Here is a 17,563-nt window from a genome sequence, read left to right as displayed (position 1 = left end):
AATCCAACATTAACGGCAATGAATAAAATGAGGAGAAAAGCCTAATTCCATTTCATATTTATTTTTTTTTTTTTTTTTTTTTTTTTCAACATTTCTTTTCTTTATTTTTTCCTAACTATCCATCAATATTGTTATTTTGTTAACAAAAATTATAAATGCAAAAAAAAAAAAAAAAAAAAAAAAAGAAAAACAAAAAGAAAATAACCAAATGAAATATTTCACCACAAAATTTTCAACAAAATGAAAAAAAAAATTTTTGCAAATTTTTGTACGATCAATTAATTTTTTTTTTTTTTTTAATGATATTAATTTTAAACGAATGTTTAGCAAAATTGGAAAATAAACTGATCAGTATTGCTTAATACAAATGCATTACATTATACATAATACGACTAAACTTTTACAAATGTGTCAATTAGCCAACAATTTTAGACTTTTATGACCTAAATAATATTTGAATAGTAATTTCAAATATTATTACTTTCTTTGGTTAGTTTTCTTCCTCTTTAATATACCTTAAGTCTACTCCTCTTCTTTTTAATCTCCTAAAATTAAATAGTGTAAGTAATTGAATTATGAAAAAGTAAAGCATCCTGAACATAACCAATGCTACAATTTGAACAAATTCTTTTGATAAAAACCAATTACTTCATTTATAATTTCAAACTTGATTTCTATGAATGAATCAGATCAATAAATGAAAAAAAAAAAAAAAAAAAAAGCTTCATTCGGCTTCATTTAGCAGATGAAATTTTAAAGATATTTAAAAAAATATTTAAAACTGCTAAATGAATATTGTCGCTGATACTTCTGATACATAGCCGTAATCATTATTTTATAACTATTATGCTGCCATCTAAAAATTACCATATCAAAATCTCAATTTAAAAATTAGAATTGAAAAATTATAAATTAAATTTTTAAATGATCAAAGTACTGAAAAAAAGTTAGATTCTGAAAATTACTTAATAAGCAATTACTTAATTTGAAAACTTTAAAAATTGACACTATTTGATAGACTAAAATATGACAAAATAGATGGATTAAGTAGAAGAATCAATTAATAACATTTAGATGATCATTCAAGATATTAAAATTCTTCATTGTTAACAACAGAGTACAATAGCACTATTTGTTCAATAGTGTCAACAAAAATCTAGAAGTGTTGATGTCAGATGACAGAATATTCAATGTTTCCAGTCATTTAAAGCAAGCAAGAAAATCATTCCTTGAATAAAATAGATTCGTAATATGGTTTTTTTTTTTTTTAATTTTAAGTTAATTTATTTAAATTTTCTTGCAATTCTAATCCATTTTATCATTTATCATCTTTTTATTTTTTACACTGATAAAATTCGATTAATTAAAAAAAAAAAAAATACTTTTCTATATATAAATTTCATTATTCTATATTAAATAAAGAAATTTTATATGCAAGTTAATAATAATAATAATAATAATAATAAAGGAATATTCATTATACTAAATGTTAAATTCAAATAAATTATAAGTTATTTATCAATAAGAAAATTCTTATTTATTTACTGATTTCTATTTGTAGAACATTCTATAAAAAATAAACAGATAAAATATTAAAGTTTTATGTGAATTCTAATCAAATTTCATTATTTATTAAATAAATATTAAGTATTTTTTAAGAAAATAAATATCAGAAATAAACATATAATCTCAGTGACATCGTCAACATATCGAACAGTACGGATGGATAACCTATTGCAGTAGTCATGAATGAGTGGATTTAAATTTTAAATTTTAAAATTAGAATGGGAAGTGACTACTGTTATTGCTGCTACTGCTGCTACTGCTACTATCAGTAGTTTGTGTAATAAATTAGAAAAGATCAGATGAAGAAGAATAAGATGAACAGAGAGAAAGTCCTAGTGACCTAGAAGTGCCGTTATAATAAATTTAAGTCTTCTATAGTTTAGCATTGATTTAAAAAAAAAAAAAAAAAAAAAAAAAAAGATTTGAAAATAGGAAAGTTAATAGCTTATTTAATACTCATTCATAAGTGTTGACAAAAAATACAACATATGCTATTTTGAAAATTAATTCTTCATAATAATTTTACATCTACTAACATCAAAACTTACTTATGTAAATTAGCAGTGACAATTTTTACATTGAATAATTAACATTTTTTTATAGCAATAATAATTAACAATCTTTGCATCAATATTTAGCAGCAAATGTAAATAATAATAACAAAAAAAAAAAAAAAAATACATCCTGAAATTAAATAATTTTGAGATAAATTTATACACAATGATAATTGTTATTTAAAATAAATAACATTAATCTATGCCATCTATATCAAATGCTATCTAAATTATTCCATTTATCATCAATGTCATATTTGAAACAATATTAGCTATTTTAAATTTGCTTATTTTAAACACATTTCACAGTTACAGTTGTCATTTACAGACTGATTTGTTGTTGTTTTTTTTTTTCTCTCATTTTTAAATTAGAAGAGACATTAGATAAATGAATGAAAAGAGGGAGAGAGAGAGAGAGAGGGAGGGAGAGAGAAAGAAAAGAAAGGAAAAATAATGGTAATACTAAAGCTACTTCAAATCATTCATTCAAAATTGTAAACAATATAGCAAAAGAATCATCGATAAGATGCAAAAGCAGTATTGAAAATGAAAAATGGGTTTCTTTAGAGTAGTAAGTGATCAATCATTATTTATTGACTGTACAAAAATCATCAAATGGTATTGTCATTTTGATGATTGGATGAGTAAGCAAGCAATGGTATGGAATTTAGAAAGGAATTAATTTGAAACCGAAGTAAAATTAAACTCAATGAAATTAAATAGAAATAATCTGAACCATCTGGATATCATTTTTTATCATAGCTATATTGAAAAAAAAAAAAAAAAAAAAAAAAAAACAAATTATAAATAATTCTCTTTCTTCTTTAATAATATATATATATATATATATATATATGGTGTGAGTAAAATTGACCAGATGTTTAGGACCGGAAAGTTTGAAATTTTATCAGCTTGATTATTTCTTTAAATTAACCGTTTTATAGATGAAGAAATAATAATTCTTTTTAATTCAACCACTTTTTCTTTTTTTTTTGACAATTAAAATTGTCCAAAATTTAATTTATTATTTCAATCAAATTTTTCCAATCACCTAGAGATATTTTACTAAATCAAAATCAAAACTATCCCAATCTTTACAGAAATAACATTTTTGTTTTTTTTTTTTTTTTGAGTCTTTTTTCTTTTGTTTTTTTTTTTTGAATTTTTGGATCAAAAAGAGATATTTAATTTAAAAATAGCAAAAATTATGGTGAAGTGATTTTAATTAAAACAATTCTTCCAAAACTGGTAATATGAGTAAGATCGAAGATGAAAATTTTGAGAGGAAAGATTGTGAGATGAACTGTTATATGACAGAATGACAATAAGGTAAAAACGAAGTGGACAAATTGACAGCAATTTTCGGTAGTTTTGGCTATGATTGACATTTCTGATTATCAAAATCTGTTAGATCAATTTTTCTATTTTTTAATTATTATTTCACAGTTTAACATATAAGCTAATATCATTATGTTACACTTCTAATATTATTTCATTTTACAATTTTTTTTTTTTTTTCTTTTTAAGAAATTTTTGAGTTAAAAATTATTTAGTTTCACTTTTTGAACAGATGTTATTGCCTTAGCACATGCGAAGAAAGAAAAAAGGAAAAAGAAAAAAGTTGAAAAAAAATGTGTTGTAAAGAAGAATGTCTGATTGTGTACGAAAGTTAGTTAATTGATCCTTTAAAATAGATTTACAAACTGATTCATTTCATAAAACTCTGTGCAATATGTACTTCTGTTGAAGTCTTCAATGAAGCACTGAAAACTTTTTAAATGACACAAATCAAATCTGAAATTGTCTGAGAAATTTTTAAACATAAGCATTAGTGGTTGAAAATCACGAAATGTAAAATTGGAAAAAATGAAAAAGATATAAAGGGATTGATTGTTTAAAGATAAGAGAAAGTTTATGAATTTAAATGGAAATGGATTTTAAAATATAAATTTAAAAAAAAAAAAAAAATGAAAGAGAAAAGAGAAATAATATTGTATTAAAGGTGAAACAAAAAAAAAAAAAAAAAAAAAAAAAAAAATGGAATAAATTAAAGAATAACAAAAATTTTACAATGACCAATGACCAATGATAACTGAATTAAAAATTTTCGAATGCAAAATGTTAATTTAATGAGAAATTTAAATAGATAGATAATACGTAGCAATTTATTAAAAATAGAAAGAATCACTTTCCATTTATCATTTTAAAAAAAAAAAAAAAAAAAACTGAAATAAATACTGACATTTGATGACGACATAATGAAAATAAGAAAAGTACATTTACTACTAGAAAGGAGCAAATAATGTTAAAAAGTTAAATTTGAAAGTACAAATTAAATTTGAGCTTTTTTCAATCAATTGATATATTCATGATGATTTGGACATTCTCTAACATAATATTCCATTAGCATAGAATAGTAGTACTTAAATGAAAAGAAGAAGCCTTCCTAATGAAGCTCATTTGTAAATTCAAAATGTTTTGGCTATGAAAAGGGCTAAAGCATATATTTATTGTTAACACTAAAAGAATGGAAACTTCAATAATTTTATTAACTTTTATTTAATGAAACTAAAATTATGGTTAAATTTGTAATTGGAATAAACTTTATCGTATAGCATAACATTTGAATAATTTAATTTTTTTTTTTTTTTAAAAAAAAGGAAAAAGGAAAAAAATATTGAAATGAGCAAAAATTGTAATAAAAACTAATAAACTACTAAAATTGAAAGAGAGAGAGAGAGAAAGAATGAATGAAACAGATAGATTTAATAGGACTCATATGATTGCTTATTATTTTTATTCCCTTCAGTTAAAATTCAATTCTATTTTAATAAATAATTTAATTCATTTAAATTAAAATCAAATAAAAAACATTCCACATTTCATATCTATTTGTTTTCATTTGAAAATTAATATTTTTAGTTAAAATAATCATCTAAATGACCATCAATAACAGAAGAAAATATCATTTTCATAAACAGTAACAGAATAAATAATCAAATAAACAAATAAATATTTGCCACTTTAGAGTAATGGTTCATAAATTACTTTAAACTTACCGCCTATGCTATTAACATTAACACACACATACACACACATACACACACATACACACACACACACACACACACATACACACACACACACACATACATAGATATTCTACTATTATCTCTTAACTACCGCATTTGAGTAAACATACTAAAATGCAAAGTATCCAAAAACTAAAATATATTAATGAAAATAACATCATCACCAAAAAAAAAAAAAAATTTAATTACCCAATAACCATGTAATAATGCAAATTTTGAATTCAAAATTCATTAGGATGAAATTAATACGATGAAGAAATAAACAAAGCTGATAGATAAACAAATAAATACTTATGTATCATTTAACTTAACTTAACATTCATAATATGGATGGCCTATACAGTACAGCCAAAATAACCGATCCATAAATGAAGTATCATCTGGAATATCTATGATTTAAACTATATTTATTCATTTAGAATAGAATAAATCATATATATATATACATAGAATCTTACTAATTTACAAATATGCATTATTAAATTAAAATTAACTTTTTGAATAAAAATTTTATAAAAAAAAAAGAATAAAAATAAGAAATAGCTATATGAACAATGAACAAATTTCATTTATATCAATTTAAATTAATCATTCAAATATTTTCCATTCACTCTTTCACTAGAATATTTAGCATTTTTTTTTTTTTTTTTTAAAAAAAATGAAAGAAATATCATAAAAATGACAGAGAATATTTTAAGATTACATAGATTTTTTATAAACGGACAAACGAATAGAGTAGTCGTACGAAAAAGTATTTATAAGTAAATAAACCAGAAATTAAGTATGTATACATTTATTTATTTAGTTTCATTTGGATACTCAATTCATAATATCATAATCAAAAATAAATAAATAAATTATTTATCCGAATTAGTATTTAATAATTGACATTACAGTACTGATACTCTAATAATGAAATGGCATTAAAGTATAGTATAGTAACTTATTTACTTTATTTAATGTTAACATTTCAGTCCTAATATTTATACTAATCTTGAATTGTTTAGTGTTTAAAATGTTAACTTGATAGTTTGGTAATTAGGAAATACTTCTTAATCAAAATTATAGAAAAAAAAAAAAAGGGTAGTGATTAGTTGTAAGTAATTTAACTCTTCCTGGATAAGATGAGATATTCCGAGACAAAAACTTTTTAATATTTCCCAGTTTCTCGCTTTTTTCTACTTTTACTTAACATTTAATCACTTCAGCAATTTTTATTCCATATGTACATTTTGAGCAATTCTTCTTCACATATTTTACTACAAATAAATTTTCATAGAAAATATTCTGCAAAAATTGGAAAATAATAGGGGAACAAAAGAGAGTAGAAAGAAAGAAAAGTAAGGTAACAATAAGATAATCGATGATAATCAATAAAAACAAAATTTTATTTATTTATATACTTTTCTTAGTTCTTTTTTAACAATCAAGGAAAAACTTTTTTTTTTTTTTTTTCTTCATTAAATAGCAGCAAATCTAAAACAAAATAGAAAAAAAAAAAACTTCTAGCAAATAAAAATTTCTAATTATTTTCATAAAAATCAAATCTTCTTCTGATAACTGCCAGAAAAAACTCACAGATAATGTCATCATGGCATAATTCAACTTATAATAATATCGTATGATGATGATGATGATGGTGACAATAGTTTTGATAAAATCACCTATAAATTCATGGCTAATATGAAATAATTTAATACCAAAAACTGATACAAAACAATTTATGTAAATTTTCATCATTTATTATAAGTAATTTTTGATTAAATTAATTAAATTAAGCATAATTTTAAAAAGCAATATGGAATAAATTTTTGAAAGTAATAAAAATTATAATTGTTAACTTTTTAGTAATACATGAAAATTGTTTAAAAAAAAAAAAAAAAAAGAAAAAGTGTTTAGCAGAGAAAGTATTCGTTTCGGGTTAAATGAAATGACACAACAACAACATCATTTCGACAAGGTTAAAAGGATCAAGTTAACCCAATCGTACAGGTAAAATTAAAAAGTGGCAAAAAAATTTGTTCAAAATTAAGAAAAAAAAAAAAGATTGTAAAGTGAAGGAATAAAATATCGTTTTTCCCTTCGATCTCCTCTCGCTATAGTCGGTTTTACTTGCTCACCATAAATGCAAACAATTCAATACTTCAAGGTCAAATTATTTAGAAAAAGAAAGAAAAAAAAAAAAAAAAAAACGGGTAAAATTAATTTAAATTAGATATTATAAAAGCAAAAGTATTATCAAACACTAAATTTTGATTCTAATTGATCATCAAACAATTTACAGTTAAGAATGATTAAATTTAAAATGCAAAAATTTTTACTCCACGTAAGAAAATAATGCTTGATTTGTTATTCTGAATATGAAATATTAGATGATTATTTAATATATAGTATATTTAATTTATTAAAAACAAGAAAGTAATTTAATAATGATAATTATCACTTATTAATTGCTCATCTAATTATTACTAACATTAACATTTTGCTAATTATTAACAAAAAATATCAAAATTTAAATTATCTATTTAATTATGAGTTAATCTAGTAGCAACACGTACAAAACGTATCATCCATGAAGTGATTAAATTCATCAATGTGACAACACTTGAAACTGTCTATGTGTGACGACGGCTCCAACATTTTGCTTTCATCCTCAGCACTTTTCCGCCCCGTTGTGCTCGTTGAAATTTCCCAGTTAATGATAGAGAAATAATTATGATATTGAATGAATAAGAAGATGAAATGAAATCTGCAATGGATACAATCCCTTATAAAAGATTTTTCAAAAATATAAGATAAGGCAGTGTTAAACTTTCAAATTTTCTTAAATAGCTATTTGTGATTAATTCCGAATAAGTCCATAAGCTCGCTAAAAATGTTATAAACATTTATTGATCTTCTAAAAGCACTTTTTCCTTTTTTTTTTTTTTTTCATTTTTTCTTTCTCTTTTTTTTTTTTTTGTTTCTCTTTTTCTTCATCAGTCCCCCCCTCCCCTCGGCCGTTATTTCACATCTGCAAATATTACAACTAATAGGACCGGTGGGAATTTTAAAATCTCGGAAAAGTCTTTCAAAAATTTTCACTCTCTCTTTCTTCTGTTTTATTCCTTCTTTTTCTTTTTTTTTTTTTTTCCCAAGGAATTAGTACTTCGTTAATTATTAAAGGACATGACAAGCATATTTCAATTTTCGAAAACATAAATATTACAAAATATAAAGTGTTTTGTTTACAATGTTTCATGCAAATCAATAAAAAATAACTGTTACTAATTTCTCTCATGTGATAGACAAAAAAAAAAAAAAAAAGAAGAAAAAAAAAAAATTGCAAAAGTCTAAATATACTTATTAAAACACAGTCAACAAATTTCAAATAAACAAAGACAACCTTTTGTTGTTAAGATGATTGAAATTAAAATACAAAAATTACAAATAAATTTACAAATTAAATAGAAAAAAAAAGAAAAAGAAAAAGGAGTATAAATAATTGAGAATAATCGAGCATTGTTCAGTTGACATAAGCGAAATGATAAGATTGTAGTGAAAATGAGAAATATATATAGTGATAATGATCGATCAGTGATAACAATTTTAGCGACGAAAAGTCTGAAATCATGCTTGTATAAGCATATATATATATATATGCTTATACATTCATTTATTTATTTTTAAATGCACAATGACTAAATTTTAATTAGTCCGTCCACTCCGACTAATCCAAATCTACTCTTGGTCTTACTTACTTACCACTATTAGCTCATTATTACATCTCAATAAATATATATATTATATATATATGGATGCATTGCTACCTGCCTGTCCTCTGAATATTTGCTTCTCTTGTGTCCCCTGTGTCCCCATACCACTGTCCCCTATCCGGTCCGGTCATTGTCTGATCGATAGCCTTTCTTCTCTTTCATCCCATCTGCCGTATCAGTCGTCTTCTGCACATATGCCTGCCTACCCCACTACTGTTTATTACATGAAATATTCACGGATGATAAATAAATTTACAGAGATACGAACAGCTGTTGAATGAAATCCACATCGGATATTGTCAACAAAATAGTTAACATCAATAACAATCAAACAGCATTATTATTAAAATAGGACAAAACATTAGCACAAAACCTGTTTATAAAACTTCACATAAAAATAAATAAATAAATAAAAATTAGACGATAAAGTTAACAATACCTGATTTCTAAAATAATTATTGCTACCAAACCAATAATACGCTCATATTTGTTTCGTTTCTTTCTTTTTTTTTTTTTTCTCTCTCTCTCTCAGTAATTTTAGTTTAGCATGACGTGAATCTTTCTCATCCTCATTATTTTATCCATAAAGGATCAAATTACGATAAAATTATTGAATCAAATAAAATATTTCGCAAGCAAGAAAAAAAAAAAAAAAAAAAAGATAGTTTAAATTTGTTTATGAAATAAAGTAAATAGTTTTTTTTGGAGGGGGAAAGAAGGATATGTACAATATGTCTATATCTTTATGTACATTTAACGCCTCAAAAATCTTTTCAAATTGTGAATGAATTTTTTTTTTTTTTTTTTTAAATATATATAAGTTGACAATAAACAAATAAGCACATATATTTTGAAGAATATCTATTTCGAAAATTATAATCTTCATTAAAGATTAAAATAGAATGAAGGAAAGAAGGAAGAAGAAAGAAGGAGAGAAAAGGAATCAATCAATTTATTGGGAAAGAAATAAGGAACAGATAAGATGGTTATTGGTTTGGATGAACTGATAGATGAATGAGTTATTTACTCTAAGTCCTAACTAGCAAGACATATTTTTGCTTTCACCGAAACTTCATTAAGAAAAAGAGGAAGAGAATACTTTATTAGTTAAATTCAGTTCTCATGCAAAACAAAAAAAAAAAAGATGAGAGGATCGCATTTAAAAAAAAAAAAAAAAAAAAAAGCAATTTAATCCCTTTTTCCTAAATATATTTCCAATGAAATTTACTTGACTTATCCAAATTTCACTATTTTAATTTTATATAAAATATATCGTATCGAACATTTTTCATTTTTTTTACTTATTGAAATTAATATTATTTATTATTGATTTGGATGAACTGATAGATGAATGAGTTATTTACTTGAAATGCTAACAAGCTAAGCATATCTTTGCATACACTGAAACTTCATTAAGTAAGTCCAATTCTCATGCAAAAAAAAAAAAAAAAATGAAAACAATTTTATGTCTAACTATTTAGGTCAAATATCTATTATTCAGGTCAAATTTCATCTAAGATAATTATAATTATGATAAATACCATTGTGATAGAGAAAAAAAAAAAAAATACTTTTATGACTACCAAAGAAGGTCACAGAGATCCGCCGAACCAAACTTAATTGGCAGTAATAGTAAGTGTTCATCCAATACATTCATGGATAATTTTATTAATTCGATACTTCTCAAACAGTATTAATTGATTTAATCTCAAAACGAAAAAAAAAAAAGAGAAAATTTGACAAAAAGTTGAGCTTCACATTGCAATCAGTAGTGATAACAATCAGTTAAGCTTATTTCTTGTAAATGATAGAAGATATTAACTGCAAATGAAATAAACTGTAAAAGGTGAAGAAGTAATAGTGTCTGAGAAGAAAAAAAGTTGCAACTTGCAAGAAAAATAGTAATTAAAGATGGAAGAAAGAAAGGAAAAGATGCTAATTAGCCAAATGATAAAATGACTGATTAAGTGATAATCGAAATAATTCATTATACAAACATGTTTGAAAATTGCTAACAGTAAATTACCAATAAAGAACAAACAAAATGAACAAACAGGTTATGACTGATATTACGAATATTTAAAAAAGAGATAGGATGAAACAGAAAGCATTAAATTAAAACAAACCATCAATCGAAAATGATAATGGACTGATATAATGTATCAGCTAACGAAACCAATGATCATCGTATTCAAACCACATTAATTGATTTATAAACAAATCGAAACATTTCTACGACACATTCATTGTAATTGTCGTCACGAATTTGTACATATAGCAGTTGTGCAAAATGATGATATAAACCAGATGTGGTAATAGAAGAAAAGTGTAAAATATTTTAGAATTTCAATATATCAATTGATAAGAAGCATTGGTTGCAAACAAATTGAAATCATCAAATAATTTAAAATATTGAGCACTAGTGTATGATTAAGAGTGAAATTATCAATTTGATTAATATTTTGCATCATCAGATAATGCAATTTGATAAAAACTAATATAAAAAGGTCATGAAAAAAATATTAATACTTAACATTTGAAATTTAATGATTATCAGGAAAAGAATGATAATTTAAAAGAAAGTAATTCGCATATAGTTGAAAAATAATTAAGCAATTGCATAGGAGATAGTTAGAAATATACTGCTTCACAATAATTATGATAATATAAGTAAAGATTTGCAACATTGATAGCGTATCAAAATGGAGTACAAAGTACTTTTAAAGCGTAAAAAAACGTGTAAAAGACGTAAAAAAACGTAAACAATTGATAAGAATATTTGATAGCATTAGTGGAAGAAAAGATTTACTGCTAAATACTTCATTTGAAGCTCAAATAACCAAAAAAATCCCGAATATTTGAAAGTTAAATAAACTTGAATTGAATTAAATTTGAAATTTTTGCAATTTGAACACTATTCTAAATTACCGAATAAAATATTCAGATATGAACAGAAATAAAAATAAACGATGATAGACTGCATCAAAAAGATACAGAAATTGTCAGGAAGGATATGAGAGAAAAAGAGAGAAAACAAGATAAGAGGATGAAGAAGACGAAAAATAATGGAAGAAAGAGTATTACAAGATGATTTATAATTTTGGCTATTTATCTCTAAACCGGTTTAATTAAGATTAACTATTGATGGGATTATTGGGATCATTTTTTATTATTTTTGTTCCTCTTGTTTATTGTTTAATGTTATTAATCCTAATTTTTTCTGCTCTTTTCTGATGTGTAACAAATATTTGCTTTTTTAGGTGTATTTAATTTGAATTTTCGAAAAAAGAAGAAAAAAAAACGAAAGGAAGAATGTCAGGATCTGAAACAGGTAAAATAATTGTTTTATTTTAAATGTATGAAATATGTATAAGTATTAAACAATTAAAATAGATGCTAAAATATTTTTGCATTTTGTTTTTTTCTTGCCAAATTAAAGTTTTTTAGCAAATATTTGGTTTATGTAGGAAAAAAATAAAATAAAATCGTAAAACAGGCTATATGATATTATATTATTACAGTCTATGGTGGAATCGAAGGACCAGATGCAATGTACGTAAAATTGATTAGTAGTGATGGACATGAATTTATTATTAAAAAAGATTTGGCACTAACATCAGGTACAATCAAAGCAATGTTATCTGGTCCTGGTTCATATTCTGAAAATGAAACAAACGAAGTTAATTTCAGGGAAATTCCGTAAGTATATTGATTGTTTTTTATATCCAAAATATTAGGTTGAAAATTTTTGTCGAGAAATTCTATTTATTTATTTCTGTGGGATTATTGGGATGTAAAGGCATGGTTATTTGAAAATAAAGCACAGCAATTATTAAAAAAAAAAAAAGAAAATTAAGGATATATCATTATTCTCTAATAAATAAGTTTTACGAACTAGGATATCAGATCTTATGTTAAGTTAGGATCTTATGTTTTTATTCAGGTATATTCTCTAGCAGAATGTGGATAGAAAGTTTTATGAATAAAAGATTAAAAGGGATCTGAATTATCAATGAATTACAATTTAATTTCCTAATTTGTATAGCATCTTTATTTATAGATCACATGTTCTACAGAAAGTATGTCAGTATTTTGCATACAAAGTACGTTATACAAACAGTGCAACAGAGATACCTGAATTTGTTATAGCTCCTGAAGTAGCTCTCGAACTTTTAATGGCAGCTAATTTTCTGGATTGCTAATCGTCGGCCATATTTGTAGCTTTAATGATGTGGTAACTATTCACCTCAGTTTTCCCTCTTTACAAACAACATTAGTGATTTAGTTCCAATGAAAAGTTGTGTTTTAGAACGTGTGAAACTTTCTTTCTTTTTTTTTTTTCCTTTTTTTTTTTTTCAATTTAGGTTCACGCAACAATATCTTCGCGCTTCTTGCACTTATTAAATATTTCACTGGTTGCATTTGTTTGCTACGCAAACATTCTTCGTTAGCTTTTCCTGTACAGTTTTATTTTTATTTTTGCATTGATGATTTCCTGAAACAATGCTTCAAGCATATTTTATTACATAAGATGGAATAGGAGAAGCATATACTTTAGAGTCATTGTTTTATTGGAAAATTGATCTCCTTCCTTCTCAATTTCTCCATTATAGCTCTTCATGTCATATAATGATGCAAATTTAAGTGTCAAATTTTTGCTTAGTATTTGGAAATATTTTGAAAAAATTTTATCTAGAATTCCTCAAAACTATACTTTCTTATTCTGTATTTTTTATTGCATTATTTTGCACGCTTCTTTATTATAATATTATAAACTTAGGAAAAAAGGAAGAGAAGACATAGGATTTCATAAAAGTGTTTTGCTTCATCAACTAATAGAATATTATGAATGTTCCCATTGTTCACGTTTTACCTATGAGTAAGAAAATGATTACGGTATATATATTTCATTTTTATCATAAAAAAGAAAAAAAAAAAAACCGCAGGAAAATTCAACTGATGCCTAATGAATATGTTGCTATTACGCATGTAAATGATAAATTTGTATTATGGAAATGATAGCTTTTACATTTCATCATCTGGTACTTGATGCGTTTTTTGAATTTATTAGATTTTTCATATTTTATTCGAACTTTGTGTTTAGCTAAAGTAAAAGAAAGTCTCAGAAAATATTCATGAAAGTTAATCATTATGACCATGTTACATACACAAATTTAAGCATTTAATTTAAAAATTCTATCACTTGATATGCTTTTCTTAATGAAGTTAGGTGATTACACACACATACATACATCAGAGGCTTTTTCTGTTTTATATGTGATAGCTATTTTCTTTGTTCCTTCTAAAACAAAGCATAGAACTTCCTTTTGCAAAAGTTCAGATATCTAGTGGCAGTCTCTGGAAGCTTTTACTCCATATACTGTTCTTATGTGACATTTTGATGTAAATGGCAAAGCACGGAAGTGCAATTTTACCACCTGACCAATCGATCATCATCAGTGCTTTCGGAATTACACTAGTAGAGAGTTTAACACCTGTCACATACGTATGTAAACACATACTTCACAGTCGAATGTGGAAGATAATGAAGGAAATTGCAACTGAACAAGCAGACTAAGAAAACTCCGAAAATCTGAGGACTAAGAATTTCACAACAACAAATGAATAACTTGACACACTGATGTCATATCTTTAATTCCCGTGTCACCTTCATTTTCGTTCTTTGCAGTTCACGACACATGATATTGACGCCTGGTTTACTCTTAACGAGAATACGTAGTCAACGTGCTTTCAACTTCATATAGAGAGAAACATGACGTTCTCAAATATTTATTTTTGCAACGGATGAAAATCGTTTAAGTAAAACGGTCTTAATATAACCAAAAAACAAGAAAAAAAAACACGGCAATTCAAGCAGAGTGCATAAAGAATAAGTCAAATAATAACCGTATTATCTTAGAAAATTAAAAATATAGAAATCGTTTACAAAGAGGAACTAATTATAAATTAAACTGATACAAGCAAAGGGAAAATGAAATACAAGAGAAACGGCCAAGTTATTGCCTACAGATCTGTCACGGCAATGGCGATTGATACATGGGATAGCTCAAAACTAGCTGATAAGAAAAAAGAAAGACAAAAGCGCATCTTCAACACTTCCTTTACCACAAATGAATCCAAGAATGAAGATCAATGCAAAAGTCAACAGTTAACTAGGTGAAGTAGAGCGAGCCGTTTATGGTTCCTGTACGTCCACATTCCCGACCGAAATGTAATTCTGTTTTCATCTATCTTGATTGCATATCGTCGTACAATAAAAAACTATATAACCAATAAAAAATAAATTCACACCTCTCTAGAAGAAATTTTAAACACAAAATGCCTTCATTTAAATGTCTGAATACTAGCTGTTAGAATCATAGCTTGTAAAACAAACTGGTATTACAAAATATAAAAACAAAACAAGAAAAAAAAAAATTCTTAGCTAAAAGAAGAATAGCTGGAATGGTTGCAAAAGAAAGTGGTAATGCAATAAGTTATGCTCAGAAGAGAAGTAGAAGCAATATTGTAACAAACAACTGAAATAAAATCTGAAATGTGAAAAATTCGCTTCTTCCAGGAATGACAATAACAAATCAAAATGTGGGAATGGAAGACCGGAAATGAATAACGAAGCAGTACAAGAGAATGACGACGAATGCGTGAGTCGACTAAAAAGAAGAGGAGTACTAGCCATTGAGAACCTCTAAACTTCTAATCTTAAATCATGAAGATGTAAAATTTTAAGATTTTGTGCAAAAACTTTTAAAACAAAAGCACTCATAAGTTCATGAATGATTCTGTCTGAAAGTGAAATATTCTTTCGTAAACGTCGGAAACATCGATTCGAAAGTTTCAGTATCCAGAATCCATTAAATATTGTGCAAGTTTCTCAACTGCTACACGTACTTCCGCCGCATTTTCCCCCTTATAGCAAGCAATTAGCACAGCTGAAAATTTACACTTAAATAGGAGCCACCTGTTCCTGGCATAGACGCTGTGACCCTCGCAAAAAAAAAAAAAAAAAAAAAAAAAAAATTGGAATGTTTTAATTTTTTAAATAAGAAATTCATTAAAAATAAACCAAATGTAGGAAAACAGTACATACTTGTTGCTGAATTATCTCTGCAGCTATTATGAAAAATAATAAACAAAATAAAAGACCTGATTTAGTTTTAGCTGCAAATATCCCAGTTTTATCGCGTTTACCAAAAATGAGATTCTGTTCCGTTCGTGGCACTATGTAATGCACGCCTGCAATTATGATTCAAAGCCGATTCATTAGGAAAATTTAATGGATGAGTGATTTCATAAATCTACAAGTTCATTTTGGATTTCGCCCACCATCTTTCTTCTATTCTCTCCCTCCCATAAGAACATTTCGGCTTATCACTTTTCCTGAAAATACTTCACTTACAAGAATGCTTTTCCATATTCCTCTTTCAAAAATGATTACGAAGTAGACGAAACTACCGTTAAACTGCAGTTTATTCCGATAAATCAAAATGAAATCACCAAAAACCTAAAAAGCAATCAAAAGGGTGTAATACATCAATCTGATGAAAGTGCCCCACTATTAGAACTATGTATCTTTTAAAAAGCCTCAAGAAGTCATGCTATCATGAAAAGACTATTTTAAAAAAATGCAAGAATCACCCTCCAAATCGCAACCAACAGCTGGCACTTTTTCAATATGATCATACAAAGTGACAAATTTTTTTAACTCCTCGTCTGTTGCCTGAAAAACGTAAGCATTATCTATTAATAAACATAAATCCTTTGCTTTGTTTTTCATGTTAGTCTGTTGGGATTACCAGCTTATATATATATCAAACCAAGATATAAGATGGATGGAAAAAAGTTTAATGGAAAAAAGTTTTAAATTAAATTCCAAAAATAATTCCAAAAAATTCGAAATTTAAGCCGCCTAAATCGATGGTCGAAAGAAACTTTTGGGTAATGAAAAAAGGCATTTTGCGGCAAGAGATTAATGATTTCATCATTCACTTTTCGAAGGGTTGATCTTTCAATTACTCGTGATATATCTTTACAGATTAGAGTTTACGATAGAAATAATTGCATCAAATCTATGATATCTCGGTTTGAAAAATAAGTGTGAATATCATGTTATAAAACAATACAGCATGAATTATTACCCGAAATTCACGATCACCCTCAGACCTTGCCCATACAGAACCATCTGGATAACCAACAATAGCAGCTCGTTGTATACCTTGACTTGAATCAAGTAGATTCTTGATATAAGCAGCCCAGCCAGACATTCTACAATTATTAATTGGGCAGTCTGAAAAGCAAAAAAAGAAACGAGTCTGCAATAAAAAATATATATAATAAAATTCAATAGAACGCCAACTAATACAAGTTGTGATCTTAAGACAAGAAAGTTACCTATCTTAATACAAACAAGTCTTTAAAATGAAATACAAAACTTTGAGTTATGCAAATGACAGCCAGATTTTAGCAAAAACTAAATTTAATAATTTACATTTATACAAATAAAATTTAGAATTTAAATGATAGATTTCATAGATATCAGAGGATTTGATCATTTGCAAAAATAAAAATAATATCAAAT

General features: G+C 25.6%; 2 protein-coding genes across 2 annotated transcripts; one reads left to right on the top strand and one right to left on the bottom strand.

Annotated features, from left to right (window-relative positions):
- Positions 1 to 12,279: 12,279 nt before the first annotated feature.
- On the top strand, positions 12,280 to 13,169 carry Bma-elc-1 (transcription elongation factor B polypeptide 1, putative; the record flags this gene model as incomplete). Its single annotated transcript, XM_001895745.1, has 3 exons — positions 12,280 to 12,298; positions 12,489 to 12,666; positions 13,028 to 13,169. 3 exons carry the CDS (start codon positions 12,280 to 12,282, stop codon positions 13,167 to 13,169), a joined length of 339 nt encoding a protein of 112 aa, XP_001895780.1.
- Positions 13,170 to 15,822: 2,653 nt separating this feature from the next.
- Positions 15,823 to 17,249, bottom strand: Bma-pfn-1 (Uncharacterized protein; the record flags this gene model as incomplete). The annotated part of the gene is made up of 4 exons (XM_001895743.2): positions 15,823 to 15,917; positions 16,132 to 16,221; positions 16,624 to 16,705; positions 17,124 to 17,249. The coding sequence occupies 4 exons, from the start codon at positions 17,247 to 17,249 to the stop codon at positions 15,823 to 15,825; spliced, it is 393 nt and encodes a 130-aa protein (XP_001895778.1).
- Between the last annotated feature and the right edge of the window lie 314 nt (positions 17,250 to 17,563).

This window comes from Brugia malayi (assembly GCF_000002995.4).
Source record: "Brugia malayi strain FR3 genome assembly, contig: Bm_v4_ChrX_scaffold_001, whole genome shotgun sequence".
Lineage (NCBI taxonomy): Eukaryota > Metazoa > Nematoda > Chromadorea > Rhabditida > Onchocercidae > Brugia > Brugia malayi.
Note: the sequence above shows the minus strand (reverse complement) of the source record. Positions and strands in the feature narration are given on the sequence as shown.